Raw genomic sequence first — 15409 nt, forward strand, 5'->3', positions numbered from 1 at the left:
CCAGCCAGGGCTTTGAAACCACAGAGCATCGCGAGTGGAAAGATTTGTAACAAGTTTAAAGTTTATTTATCACGTGTACATTGAAAAATACAGTGAAATGTGTCAACAACCAGCACAACGTGAGGCAGCCTGCACAGTCCAGCTAAACAATGGTCAATCAGAGAGCAGAGATCGAACCCATCCTGAAACCTTCCCATGACACTAACCATGTGCCTGGCTGCAGCTCTCCTATTGAGGTCGAAGGGCAAGAGGTTATGTTGCAACGTTATAAAACTGGTTAGGCCACATCTGGAGTATTGCATACGGTTCCAGTTGCCCCACTATGGGAAGGATGTGGAGGTTCACCAGGATGCTGCCTGGTTTAGAGGGCACTTTCTATCACGAGAGGCTGGACAAATTTGGGTTGTTTTCTCTGGAGTGGTAGAGGTTTATGAAAGGCAGGACAGAGTAGATAGGGAGTACCTGTTTCTCAGGATTAAAGTCTAATGCCAGAGGGTGTGCATTGAAGATGAGAGGGGGAAATGCCTGGTACGATGAAGAGACATTTGGCTAGGCAGGAGGTATTAGTGTTTTGGGATTTGGCATGACATTGTGGGCCTGTTCCTCCGCTCTACTCTCCATGTCCCTCATGTTTCGGCCTCTGGCAGGGTGTTCCACGCACTCACCACAACCGGTTCTGGTGGAGGTGACGGAGTTGGGCTAATGATCTGAGTTTGCAGATGTCAGAAACGGTGCATGTGGTGGGGTGGGAAAGGAATAGAAACCAAACGTGTATGGACACTGGCTCAGGGGAGAACCAGGCAGGGAATCTCCGACGTCGTCAGACAAAGAAAAGTCCCCGAGAGCTCGCTCTATTTATTTTCTGTTTAATTAATTAAAAAATTAACGGACAGGAACAGCAGATTCCAAAGACAGGACACAGCTTCATTAATTCATTTACAATTTTAAAAAAGAAAGGATGCTCTTGGAACTTCCGACGGCAAGAATCGATGACAGGGCCGAGCCCCAGCCCTGCCCCGCGGGACCCAGGAAAAGATTATACACAAAAGAAACGCGGGCGAGGGGGAGAGGTAACGCGTGATCGCAGGTGCGGAAAGAAATGGCCGTCGGGATCAGCCCGGCCATGTAGTGTCGCTGGTCTCAGGGTGGGGCTTCAAAAGACCAGGGTATGTGTACCCTCGAACACTCCTCTCCACAAAACTTGAGACGTGGGCAGAAGGGGAGGGAGAAGCCTGGGTCAGTTGCCCTTGCCCCTCCTCCCAGGGAATGGTAAGGTGTCCAGACTCCGTGTTCATGGGTGACACACACATCCCCCTGGGGTGGGGGAGGAGGGCTGATCTAACCTGTGAACGAGGAGGAGGTTGATGTATATCACTTTAACCCTTCAAGTGCCAGTTCAGGGCTGACGTGACCCCACCCCTGACCCATCTGCTACATTGATTGAGTGTAATGCTCTGCGTGCGACCCCTTCCCCCACCCTTGGGGGGGGTCAAACCGTGGATAATCCCGCGACCAATGAACAGGCCCCAGCGTGACAAGTGTGCAAGACATGATCAGGCAGAATTTAAAAAAAAATAAACTAAAAAATAAACTTAGGAACACTAAACGCAGAGAAATATGCCATGACAGAAATCCAGGCCAACGGGAGTGAGTCGGGCTCTTTGCCGCCTCTCCAGGGGAATGTCCTCACAGCTTGAGCTCGTTGGCGATTTTGGATGCAATGTTCTTGAAGGCGATGGAGGTGCCAGAGATGCGCTTGAATCGGACACCGTTGAGGGAGAGCCGCGGCAGTTTGCACACCTCCATCTCCCACTGCACCAGGTTGTCTTTGGCAGGGTCGCCGTGCATGCAGAACAGCATGTACCGCTCGCGGCCCTCGTGTTCACAGTTATTGGCGTCCAGCACCTTGCCAATCTCTTTCATCATCTCGTTGGGCTCCATCGAGCTCGTCGTCTTCATACTCCAGGTGAAGCGTAGGGACCGCGGCTTCATGTCCTTGTTCTCGTCCTTCTCGCTGATGGCGTTCGGCCTGTTCGATTAGAGATTACAGTTTCTTTTTATTAAGGTTAGTTTGGTTGGTCACACTGCCATTCAAAAATATTAATTTTTCTGGCAATTTCATCTTCCCTATGTTTACTTGTGTTTTTAAATAATCATCTCTATAGATGTACAGAGAATTTTACCATTACTTAAGTACATTTAACTCTGCAGTGGATGGTCCCAAGTCCGGGGCTGTAAAACCCAGAGCTACAGAATCTCTGGAGACCTCATCCCTGGGACAGAAAGGACCTGGGCAACCTGGAAGACTGGCCCAGGACAGAGGACTCGGGCGAGCAGCTGTTGCCCAGTAGGGTAATGGGCGATGGACCTAAGTAAATCAGTTATATAGCTAAAGGCTTCCTAGCTTCCTGCTGTAGGTGTCACACCTCTTCAACTTAGCCGTAAGGAACAAGTTTATGCCTCAATCTTGACTTCTAAAGAGCCTTAGGGTCAAAATATCAACACCCGGTGGTGGGGGAGGTCAGTTACTGGTCCACATCAGTGCAGCAGAAACCGGCTGCCCCTCTGCCCACTGTATTTGTAGTACCCCTACTGATACTCAGATTCCCACCAACTACCCCAGACTCTACCCTTCACCCATGTAGTGGGGCGGGGGGAAATTTCGGGCTTGTTTAATCCACTAACCCCACACATGGTTGGGCCATGGGGAGGGGTGGGGGGCCAGTACACAAGGAGAATGTGAGAAACTCCACATAGACAGCAGTGGGAGGGGAGGGGTGAATTCATGGACCATTTAACTGAAGACCTCACTGAGAGAGCCTTCGACTTCCTGATACCCCGCCCACATTTCCCTGAAGCTCCACCCATAAGATCCAACAGGACATCTGCAGTGACTGGACAGACAGATGCAGCTGAGAATAGCCGCTGATCGTTGCCCCCAGCCCCCGCTGTCCGGGGATACGGGGTTTCGCGGGCACCCTCCCAGGAGGGAGGGCAGGCTGGGGTTGAGAATAGCCGCTGATCGTTGCCCCCCAGCCCCCGCTGTCCCACACATAGCCGGGGATACGGGGTTTCGCGGGCACCCTCCCAGGAGGGAGGGCAGGCTGGGGTTGAGAATAGCCACTGATCGTTGCCCCCAGCCCCCGCTGTCCGGGGATACGGGGTTTCGCGGGCACCCTCCCAGGAGGGAGGGCAGGCTGGGGTTGAGAATAGCCGCTGATCGTTGCCCCCAGCCCCCGCTGTCCCACACATAGCCAGGGATACGGGGTTTCGCGGGCACCCTCCCAGGAGGGAGGGCAGGCTGGGGTTGAGAATAGCCGCTGATCGTTGCCCCCAGCCCCCGCTGTCCCACACATAGCCAGGGATACGGGGTTTCGCGGGCACCCTCCCAGGAGGGAGGGCAGGCTGGGGTTGAGAATAGCCACTGATCGTTGCCCCCAGCCCCCGCTGTCCGGGGATACGGGGTTTCGCGGGCACCCTCCCAGGAGGGAGGGCAGGCTGGGGTTGAGAATAGCCACTGATCGTTGCCCCCAGCCCCCGCTGTCCGGGGATACGGGGTTTCGCGGGCACCCTCCCAGGAGGGAGGGCAGGCTGGGGTTGAGAATAGCCACTGATCGTTGCCCCCAGCCCCCGCTGTCCGGGGATACGGGGTTTCGCGGGCACCCTCCCAGGAGGGAGGGCAGGCTGGGGTTGAGAATAGCCGCTGATCGTTGCCCCCAGCCCCCGCTGTCCCACACATAGCCGGGGATACGGGGTTTCGCGGGCACCCTCCCAGGAGGGAGGGCAGGCTGGGGTTGAGAATAGCCACTGATCGTTGCCCCCAGCCCCCGCTGTCCGGGGATACGGGGTTTCGCGGGCACCCTCCCAGGAGGGAGGGCAGGCTGGGGTTGAGAATAGCCACTGATCGTTGCCCCCAGCCCCCGCTGTCCGGGGATACGGGGTTTCGCGGGCACCCTCCCAGGAGGGAGGGCAGGCTGGGGTTGAGAATAGCCACTGATCGTTGCCCCCAGCCCCCGCTGTCCGGGGATACGGGGTTTCGCGGGCACCCTCCCAGGAGGGAGGGCAGGCTGGGGTTGAGAATAGCCACTGATCGTTGCCCCCAGCCCCCGCTGTCCGGGGATACGGGGTTTCGCGGGCACCCTCCCAGGAGGGAGGGCAGGCTGGGGTTGAGAATAGCCACTGATCGTTGCCCCCAGCCCCCGCTGTCCGGGGATACGGGGTTTCGCGGGCACCCTCCCAGGAGGGAGGGCAGGCTGGGGTTGAGAATAGCCGCTGATCGTTGCCCCCAGCCCCCGCTGTCCGGGGATACGGGGTTTCGCGGGCACCCTCCCAGGAGGGAGGGCAGGCTGGGGTTGAGAATAGCCACTGATCGTTGCCCCCAGCCCCCGCTGTCCGGGGATACGGGGTTTCGCGGGCACCCTCCCAGGAGGGAGGGCAGGCTGGGGTTGAGAATAGCCGCTGATCGTTGCCCCCAGCCCCCGCTGTCCCACACATAGCCGGGGATACAGGGTTTCGCGGGCACCCTCCCAGGAGGGAGGGCAGGCTGGGGTTGAGAATAGCCACTGATCGTTGCCCCCAGCCCCCGCTGTCCGGGGATACGGGGTTTCGCGGGCACCCTCCCAGGAGGGAGGGCAGGCTGGGGTTGAGAATAGCCGCTGATCGTTGCCCCCAGCCCCCGCTGTCCGGGGATACGGGGTTTCGCGGGCACCCTCCCAGGAGGGAGGGCAGGCTGGGGTTGAGAATAGCCACTGATCGTTGCCCCCAGCCCCCGCTGTCCGGGGATACGGGGTTTCGCGGGCACCCTCCCAGGAGGGAGGGCAGGCTGGGGTTGAGAATAGCCACTGATCGTTGCCCCCAGCCCCCGCTGTCCGGGGATACGGGGTTTCGCGGGCACCCTCCCAGGAGGGAGGGCAGGCTGGGGTTGAGAATAGCCACTGATCGTTGCCCCCAGCCCCCGCTGTCCGGGGATACGGGGTTTCGCGGGCACCCTCCCAGGAGGGAGGGCAGGCTGGGGTTGAGAATAGCCACTGATCGTTGCCCCCAGCCCCCGCTGTCCGGGGATACGGGGTTTCGCGGGCACCCTCCCAGGAGGGAGGGCAGGCTGGGGTTGAGAATAGCCACTGATCGTTGCCCCCAGCCCCCGCTGTCCGGGGATACGGGGTTTCGCGGGCACCCTCCCAGGAGGGAGGGCAGGCTGGGGTTGAGAATAGCCACTGATCGTTGCCCCCAGCCCCCGCTGTCCGGGGATACGGGGTTTCGCGGGCACCCTCCCAGGAGGGAGGGCAGGCTGGGGTTGAGAATAGCCACTGATCGTTGCCCCCAGCCCCCGCTGTCCGGGGATACGGGGTTTCGCGGGCACCCTCCCAGGAGGGAGGGCAGGCTGGGGTTGAGAATAGCCACTGATCGTTGCCCCCAGCCCCCGCTGTCCGGGGATACGGGGTTTCGCGGGCACCCTCCCAGGAGGGAGGGCAGGCTGGGGTTGAGAATAGCCACTGATCGTTGCCCCCAGCCCCCGCTGTCCGGGGATACGGGGTTTCGCGGGCACCCTCCCAGGAGGGAGGGCAGGCTGGGGTTGAATGCTCACCTTTGCCCCTCAGCTCGGTCTCTGATCTCTCCCTCATTGGGCGCCCTCGAGAAAAGTAATCAGAGTTTAGAAACGAGGCCGCAGAAATCACACGAGGGCATCTGCCCCCACACGCGCCCCTCCCAGAGTGTGCACTCCCACCCCAGCTGCCCTTCATTTATAACTCAGCCCCCCCCCCCACCTACGGAGGGACACCTTCACCAGCTGCTCTGCCCCTGACCACGAGAAACCGCAGAGTCGTGGGCACAGCTCAGCTCAGCTCATCACAGAAACCAGCCTCCCCTCCACGGACACTCCTCACTGCATCAGTAAAGCAGCCAGTGCAATCAAATACCCCCCTCCCCACCCACCCCGGGCATTCTCTCTCCTCCCCTCTCCCATCAGGCGGAGGATACAAAACTCTTGAAGCACATCTCACCAGGCTCACAGACAGCTTCTACCCTGATGTTATCAGACTATTGAATAGTTCCCTAGGTCGATAAGATGGGCTCTTAACCTCACAATTTAACTTGTTGTCCGCCTGCACTGCACTTCACTCTGTTATTTTCCCTAGTCATAGAACACTCCAGCACAGAAACAGGCCCTCTGGCCCGTGCTGAGCTGTTACTCTGCCTAGTCCCATCAACCTGAACATAGCCCTCCATACCTTGCCATCCACGTACTTATCCAAATTTCCCTTAAATGTTGAAATCAAACCAACATTTCCGCAGGCAGCTCATTCCTCACAACCCTCTGAGTGGTGAAGTTCCCACATCGGCTCCCCTTAAACATTTCACCCTTAACCCATGACCCAGCCACAGTGGGAAATGCCAGCATTTCCCCTATCTATACTCCTCATAATTGTACATGCCTCTATCAAATCTACCCTCATCCTCCTACACTGCAGGGAGTAAACCTTTCCCAAGAACCCAGGTCCACCAGTCCTGGCAACATCCTTGTAAATTTTCTTTATACTCATACAATCTTATTCACATCTTTCCTGTAGGTCGGTGACCAGAACTGCTCACAGTCATCCAATGTCCTACACAGCATCAACATAACATCCCATCTCCTGCACACAACACTGACTTAAGCACCAAAGGTTTTCTTTACGACCCTATCTACCTGTGACTCCACTTCCAATGAATTCTGCACCTGCATTCCCAAATCTCTTTGTTCTGGAATTCACTGTGCAAGTCCCACCCTGGCTGGTTCTACCAAAGTGCAACTCCTCACAAATGTCTACATCAAATTCCATCAGCTGTTTTCCCAACAGATCGAGATCTTGCTGTAAGCTCTGACAGACTTTGTCGCTCGTCATGCTGGAGGAACCCAATAGGCCAGGCCGCACCCATGGATAAAGGTACAACCCGTCGAAGGGTTTCGGCGCGAAACGTCAACTGTACGTTTGCCCCATCGATGCTGCCTGGCCTGCTGGGTTCCTCCAGCATCTGCAGATCTTCTCCTTTGTGCCCTTCGTCGCTGTCCACTACACCCCCCATCTCAGCACCATCCGAAAACCTGCTGATCCACATTATCACCTAGATCGTTGATATAGATGACAGACAGCAACTAATCCCTGTGGCACTCCAACAGTCAGAGAGGCAACCCTCTACTACCACTCTCTGGCTTCTCCCACAAAGCCAGTGTCCAATCCAATTTACTACCTCACCCTGAATGCCGAGCGACAACCTTCTCGACCAGCCTCCCATGCGGGACCTTGTCAAAAGCCTTACTAAAGTCCATGTAGACTTGACCAGTTTTCCTGGTAACTTCTTCAAAAACCTCTGTAAATTGGTTAGACACAACCTACCATGTACAAAGCCATGCTGACTGACTAATCAGTCCCCGACTATCCAAGTAAGCATATACCCGACTCCTTAGGATACCTTCCAATGATGTCACTCACCAGCCTATAACTTCCTGTTTTACTCTCAGAACTTCTCATAAAAAGAACGTTACTTATCCTCCAATCCTCCAGGTCCCCACCTGTTGCTAAGGATGATTTAACTATCTCTGTTAAGACCCCTCCAATTTCTGCACTTGCCCCCATAGGGTGCAAGGGAACACCTTGTCAGGACCTGGGGACTGTCCACTCAAGACAGCAGACACCACCTCCTCTGTAACCCACACAGGGTCCATGGCTTCACTTCTGGGGACACTGTCCATTTTCAAAGTAAACACAGATGCAAACAATTTACTTAAGAACTCCCCTATCTGTTTAGGCTTCACGTATGGATGACCATTGTGGTTCTCCAGAGGACCAATTTTGTCCCTCGCAGTCCTTTTGCTCTTAACATGTCTGTAGAATCCCTTAGGATTCCCCTTCACCTTGTCTGCTGGGGCAACCTCACGCCTTCTTTTAACCCTCTATATTTCTTTCTTCAGTGTTCTCTTACACTTCCTATACTCCATAAGCTTCTAATTTGTTCCTGCCTGCTTGCACCTCCTATTTCACAACCAACGCCTCAGTATCTCTTGAAAAACCAAGACTCCCTAAACCTGTTATCTTAATTTTTTATTCTGACTTTGGAAGTGTTCCCACTTTCCAAGGACACCTTTGGCAGAAAACAGCCCGTCCCAATCCACACCTGCCAGATCCTTTCTGATACCATCAAAATTGGTCTTCCTCCAATTCGGAATCTCAACCCACGGACCAGACCTATCTTTTTCAACAATTACCCTGAAACTATTGGCATTTTGAGCACTAGATGCAAAATGTTCCCTTCACACAAACTTAAGTCACCTGCTCTATTTAATTCCCTCACAGCAGATCCAGTATCAGACAATCTCTCGGTGGGACTTCTACATAATGATGAAGGAAATTTCCCTAAACACATCTGTCAAACTCTATCCCATCTAGTCCTTTTACAGTACAGGAGTCCCAGTCAAAATCAACTACTATAACAACCTTATGCTTCTTGCAACAGTCTGCGATCTCTAAACAAATTTATTCCTCTAAATCCCTGGGACTGTCGGGTGCTTTACAGTATAGCCCCATTAACGTGGTCCCACCTGCCCTCAGCGTTCAGATACCCCCTTGGTCAACACAGCCCCGTCTGCCCTCAGTGTTCAGACAGACAGTGTGATTGTCTGATTTTTGATGTCTCATCCATCATGTTGGGCTATTTTCAAGGCTGGCTATTGATCAGCCGTCAGGCTGGTCAGACCTGAGAAACATTACGCCACACATTGTGATAATTTCAGTGGCGTGGATTTCAATGTCAGACATTGATTGATCATGGGCAACTTATTAAGACAGGACAGCTTAATGATCACATCAGATGGATGACAGAGTTATTGATTACAGGGCTAGGTACCAATCAAATCAGATTCATTACAGGTCTGGGTTATGGATCAAGAGGGAAGTTATTGATCGAGAAACCACCGAGGAGGAGAGTGATTGATTGGGGCTGATCATACGTTGTGTTATCGATTGAGGGACTGATTATACGACAAGTTATTAATCAAGAACTATTGAGGGGCTGAGTTATTGATAGAAGATCTGATTAATGGTTCTTTTTTTATTGATCAAGGTACTTTCACTAGGACAAATTTTTGAGGATCTGTTAAGGTGGCAAGTTATTAATCTAGAAGACTTAGTTGTGTGCATTATCGACCGAGGATATGATCACGAGCGAGTGATCAAATGCTGCATTATTGATCAAGGGGCAATTACTGACCGAGGAGCATTTGAGGGCTGATTTAACAAACAAAGATCTGTTTACTGGGTTATTGATCGAGCATCTGTCTGACCACAGGCTGCATTACTGAAGATTTCAGGCCTCCTGGGAGGGAGGGAGCTATGCTCTCAGAGCCATGTCACCGTAACTCTCTGAGCAGCTGCCAGGCCCAGCTTCACCACACCAGGCAGGAACCACGTACAGTGGACAGAGTGCACTGTGCTCCTCCCAGTGACGGGGTTAGAACGACCAGACAGCAAAGGCACAGCATTGCGCGGGAGAAGGGTTAGATCCGCCGGGGGTTAGAGAAGGCATGCAACTGCGAGAATTCCCCCGACTAGCCCAGACACACACCAGCCACACCTAGTCACCAACATTGGACAGTGACCCAGGGAATGGGGCTCCTTTGACCGATGGCAGAGAGTGGCCACCCTACACCACTGGTGCTGCCTCCGGGGTGGGTGCAAGCTGAGCAGGGCGGTGATGGGGGTCAGACACAGGTTACGTGGGGAAATGATATTTAGTGATACAGTGCAGAACAGGCCCTTCCAGCCCAACAAACAGCTCGACCCAGCAGCCCCCGATTTAACCCCAACCGAAACACGGGACAGTTTACAACAACCAATTAAACCGGAGTGTCGTTGGACTGTGCGAGGAAACGTGCATGTGGGAAGGGACATACAAACCTTACAGAGCGTGCCGGAATCGAACTCTCAGTACCAGCTCCCCAAGCTGTAACAGTGTTGCGCCAACGGCTACGTTACCGTGGCATCCACGGAGAGTTTGGGGGGGTGAAGAGACTCCCAAAGCCGCAGAAAACTGCGACCCACCTCCTCGACTCCAACACCCTGGTGTGCAATGGGGTGGGATGTGGGAACTGGGCTGAGTGGTGAATATGAGAACTGTTTGATGGCTCTCAGCAAGGAACTGAAACCTATGGAATGGTGAAAAGCCTCGACAAAGTAGATGTGGAGAGGATGTTTCCTATAGTGGGGGAGTCTAGGACCAGAGGACACAGATAGAGTGGATGTGGAGAGGATGTTTCCTATAGTGGGGGAGTCTAGGACCAGAGGGCACAGATAGACTGGATGTGGAGAGGATGTTTCCTATAGTGGGGGAGTCTAGGACCAGAGGACACAGATAGAGTGGATGTGGAGAGGATGTTTCCTATAGTGGGGGAGTCTAGGACCAGAGGGCACAGATAGAGTGATGTGGAGAGGATGTTTCCTATAGTGGGGGAGTCTAGGACCAGAGGGCACAGCGTCAGAATAGAGGGACGTCCGTTTAGAACGGAGATGAGCAGGATGAGGCTGGTAAATTTGTGAAATTCATTGTCAGTCACCTGTGGGGGCCAAGTCATTGGGTATGTTTAAAATGGAGGTTGATGGGATCTGGATTAGTCCGGGTGTTAAGGTTTATGGGGAGAAGGCAGGAGAATGGTGGTGCGAGGGATAGGAAATCAGCCGTGACAGAATGGCGGAGCAGACTCAATGGGCCCAATGGCCCACCAGCCAGTATGTCTTAGTGGAGTTGTGAACTCGGTGCTGGATCTTCCCCAGAGGGCAGGGCTGAAGTGCGTGGAATCTGTTTCGGGTGTCGGGCTGCAGCTCCTCTCGAGGTACGTGGGTCTACCTGGTGCAGCAGAGTGCTGATCCGCGCGGGGAGGTGGGGAGAGACGGGACTGGGATAGGGGCAAGTAACCCGAGACTGGACACCGAGGTAAAGTGTGGCCTGGACTCTTAGTCTGGGCAAGTCAGCTCTCCCTCACACACAGACACAGACTCATACACATAAACCCACACACTCACAACACACAGACTGATATCGCAGGCAAACTTCCCTCCCCTCGTCCCTCCTGACCCTCAGGCAGCACCACCCCCACCTCTCGGAACGGCATGCATCTGCACAAGAAACACCCCCGTTTCACCGCAGTAGGACCGGAGGAGACAGGACAGGGGTGAGGAGGTGAACAGCCAGCGTGTTAGTAACGTATAACCAGTACAGAAACACACAACGGTGAGCTCCTACCTTCTCGAAAATCTGAAAGACAGATTTCTACAAACAGAAACAAGAAGAGGCGTGTGAAGGGTGACTGAAACAGAGCAACACGGAGAGCTCTGACACCCCTGCCCACCCCCCACTGCACCGCCCAAACCGCTCCGGGGAGGGAGGTTGTGGAGCCTGCCCTCGGTGACGGGTGTAGAGATCCCCTTGTGGGCACCACGGATTTAGGTGTCGGGGGGGGGGGGGGGGGGAGAATCTGAATCAGATAGCTGGGCAGAGGAGTGGCAAACAGATTTTCAAAGGAAATTTATTTTGACACAAAGCGCAGAAGAGGTGCTTTGAGCCGCGCTGCCCGGCCTAACCCTGGCCTAATTGTAATGAGCAACTACCCCAGTAACCCGTACGACTTTGGACTGTGGGAGGAAACCCACACGGTCACGGGGTGGGGTGGGGGGGGGGACGTAGACAGACTCCTTACAGAGCATGCTGGGTTGGAACTCTGAACTCACACGGCGCCCAGTTTCAATAATGTCATGCCAACTGCTATGTTACCGTGGTGCCCAGTACAGATGAGTGGGAGGTGATGCATTTTGGAAAGTCTTCACCCACGAATGGTGGGGCACTCGGGTGTAGAGGGCACAGGGGCGGCGAGGAAGGCCTTCATCAGGGCATGCAGTACGGGAGCTGGGACGCTACGTTAGACTTGGTGAATCACACTTGGGAGATCGGGTACAGTTCTGGTCATCGGTATACGCAAGTCATGACTAAACCTGCAAGAGCGCAGAACAGATTCTCGAGGACGAGAGGTTTAAATGAGAGGCCTGGATAGGGTGGGTGGTTCCCCAGGGTTCGTTCGTTATGTGCTGTGTGCTATGATATTGCCGATCATGACTGTGATTGCTCTTGGCAAATTTTCCTTCAGCAGTGGTGTCCCATTGCCTTCTCCTGGGCAGCGTCTTTACAAGACGGGTGAGCCCAGCCATAATCGACACTGTCACTCGTACGACCATCCGCCTCCCGGCTTCACTTCACCCTGATCGGAGGGCAGGGAGGCGATTGGGTGGTGGAGGGATTAAGTAGGTGCTACACCTTGCCCAAGGGTGACGTGCAGGTTAGCGGAGGGAAGGAGTGCCTTACATCTGCTTCGGTAGAGACGCATCTCCACCCCAGGGTAGGGGATGGGAAGAGTAGTTTAAGGTGGAGGGAAGCACTCTCCTCTCTGCTGCCTCACCTCCCCCAGTGAGAGGGACTGAGGCTGAATGACTGTCCCACAGTTGGCATCACAATCCAGCTCACTCCTCTGCCAGTCTGTCGTGCCCCACCCTGCATGATTGGACAAGACAGCCTGGGTACTGGGGAGTTCAGAAACCCTTAACAACAGCATCAGTTTGCCCTGTCTCATCAACCGAGATTACTACAGCAACACAAAGCGCTGGCGGATCTCAGCATCTAAAACAGTCACGTTCTGGGCTGGGACCCTTCGTCAGGACTGCAGAGGGGGGATAAGTAATAAACAAGAAGCTGGGCAGATAGGGAAAGTGATTGGAGAGGAAAGGAAAGGAGGAGAACCAGGGCAGGTGAGGAGAGAAGGGGTAAAATGGGAGCCAGAGTGGGGAATGGTGAGAATGAGTAGGGGGGAAACCTCTCACCTACCTACTTCATCCCTCCTCCACCTATCTCCTACCAGTTTGTATTCCTTGACCCCCTCCCCCCCCCCCCCCACGCCTTGCTATTGGGGCTTTGGCCCCTTCCTTTCCAGTCCTGAGGAAGGGTCTTGGCCCAAAACGTCGACTGCTTATCCTTCTCCATAGATGCTGCCTGGCCTGCTGAGTTCCTCCAGCATTGCATGTGTGTGTCTGTGTGTGTGTGTGTGTAAGTTGCTCTGGATTTCCAGCATCTGCAGTATCTCACGTTTGAGACCACAGCGGTTCGGGGGAAGGGAAAGGAGAGCTTGCCTCTCTGGTGGTCTGGTGTGTGGAATCGGGCCCAGCAGAGGAGGGGGACACTGGCATGTCACCTCCCTCATCTGTTTAGACGGACACGGAGAGGGCGTTCAATCTGGAAAAGGGGGAAGTGATTGATTCAGGAAGCAGAAAACGGGGTCAATGGCAGGATTCCTGGCAGTGTGGAGGAACAGAGGGACCGCAGATCCCTCTAAGTCACTGCACAAGTTGATAGGATGGTTGAGAAGGTGTTTGGTGTGTTGGACTTCATTAATCGAGGGATTGAGTTCGAGAGCCATGAGGTAATGTTGCAGCTCGACAAAACCCTGGTCAGACCACACTTGGAGTATCGTGTCCCGTTCTGGTCGCCTCACTATTGGAAGGGTGGTGAAGCTTCAGAGAGGGTGCAGAGGAGATTCACCAGGGTGCTGTCTGGATTAGAGAGGGTGCAGAGGAGATTCACCAGGGTGCTGTCTGGATTAGAGAGGGTGCAGAAGAGATTCACCAGGGTGCTGTCTGGATTAGAGAGGGTGCAGAGGAGATTTACCAGGATGCTGTCTGGATTAGAGAGGGTGCAGAGGAGATTCACCAGGATGCTGCCTGGATTAGAGAGGGTGCAGAGGAGATTCACCAGGATGCTGCCTGGATTAGAGTGGGTGCAGAGGAGATTTACCAGGATGCTGCCTGGATTAGAGAGAGTGCAGAGGAGATTCACCGGGATGCTGCCTGGATTAGAGAGGGTGCAGAGGAGATTCACCAGGATGCTGCCTGGATTAGAGAGAGTGCAGAGGAGATTCACCAGGATGCTGCCTGGATTAGAGAGAGTGCAGAGGAGATTCACCAGGATGCTGCCTGGATTAGAGAGGGTGCAGAGGAGATTGACCAGGATGCTGCCTGGATTAGAGAGAATGCAGAGGAGATTTACCAGGATGCTGCCTGGATTAGAGTGGGTGCAGAGGAGATTCACCAGGATGCTGCCTGGATTAGAGAGGGTGCAGAGGAGATTCACCAGGATGCTGCCTGGATTAGAGTGGGTGCAGAGGAGATTTACCAGGATGCTGCCTGGATTAGAGAGGGTGCAGAGGAGATTCACCAGGATGCTGCCTGGATTAGAGAGAGTGCAGAGGAGATTGACCAGGATGCTGCCTGGATTAGAGAGAGTGCAGAGGAGATTCACCAGGACGCTGTCTGGATTAGAGAGAGCGCAGAGGAGATTGACCAGGATGCTGTCTGGATTAGAGAGAGCGCAGAGGAGATTGACCAGGATGCTGTCTGATTAGAGAGCAGGTCTTGTGAGGAGAGTTTGAGTGAGCTGGGGCTTTTCTCTCGGGAGCGACGGAGGATGAGAGGTGACTTGATAGAGGTCTACAAGATGATGAGAGACACAGATCGAGTGGACAGTCGGAGACTTTTCCCCCGGGTGGAAATGTGTTGTAGGGGGAGTGTAATCGTTAGGTGATTGGAGGAGAGTATGGGGGTGGGGGGATGTCAGAGATATGTGGTGGGGATGTGGAACGTCCTGCCAGGGTGGTGTTGGAGGCAGATACATCAGGGACATTTAACAGATAAAAAGCTGGATTGTAGAAAAGTGGAGGGTTATGCGTGAGGGAAGGGTCAGATTGATCTGGAGCAGTTAAAAGGTCGGCACAACATCGTGCTGTCAGTTTCCAAGTTCTGAAGCTGAGGTGAGAGGGGCTGGTGGTGGTGGGGGGAGAATCTCTGGAATTCCCTGCCCCAGGAGGTTATGGAGAATGTATCTGGGTGGGGGGGTGAGGGCTGGAGGCGATGACTGGGGCTGAATGGCAGGGGAGCCAAGTGGCTCTTACTCCAGTTGTTTCTGGCAAATGCGCACTGGTTCCCAAACCCGCTTACCGGGCCAGGAACGGGGGGGGGGGGGGGGGAAGAGTGGCTGGTGAGACACGAGCAGAGTCATCTGGCTCCTCCCTTTCCTAACGCGTTGCTATTCCCACGGGGGCACAAGGGCCCCAGCATTCTGAACGATGTTATTGTGTACTGTACACGATGCATTTTTACTGATCCAGAGGAACGTTGGTTGTACACGTGTGCAATGGACTTGCACTCGTCAGAGGAGGACGTGTTTTTGGCACAGGACACTGTGGGAGGGTGTGGGGCATTATGGTGGGAGGGGAGGGGCAAAGGGAATCGAGCATTTTCCCCCAAACCCGGTCAGAAAGATGAGCGATTTACTTCACTGT

The 15409-nt window shown here is 54.3% G+C and overlaps 1 protein-coding gene across 7 annotated transcripts in view; it reads right to left on the bottom strand.

The window, feature by feature from the left end:
• Window positions 1-41: 41 nt before the first annotated feature.
• mark2b (MAP/microtubule affinity-regulating kinase 2b) overlaps window positions 42-15409 on the bottom strand; it is a 220077-nt gene continuing 204709 nt past the window's right edge. For 6 of the 7 annotated variants that reach the window (XM_059955397.1, XM_059955396.1, XM_059955401.1 and 3 more), the window contains 3 exons: window positions 11275-11301; window positions 5585-5629; window positions 42-2029 (listed from right to left, as the gene is read on the bottom strand). In XM_059955397.1, the coding sequence (XP_059811380.1) occupies window positions 1687-2029; window positions 5585-5629; window positions 11275-11301 (415 nt within the window). In that variant the 3' untranslated portion in view covers window positions 42-1686. The remainder of the gene's footprint in view (window positions 2030-5584; window positions 5630-11274; window positions 11302-15409) is intronic. The other variant, XM_059955398.1, reaches the window with a different exon arrangement.

Source organism: Hypanus sabinus, chromosome 31, assembly GCF_030144855.1.
Source record: "Hypanus sabinus isolate sHypSab1 chromosome 31, sHypSab1.hap1, whole genome shotgun sequence".
NCBI lineage: Eukaryota > Metazoa > Chordata > Chondrichthyes > Myliobatiformes > Dasyatidae > Hypanus > Hypanus sabinus.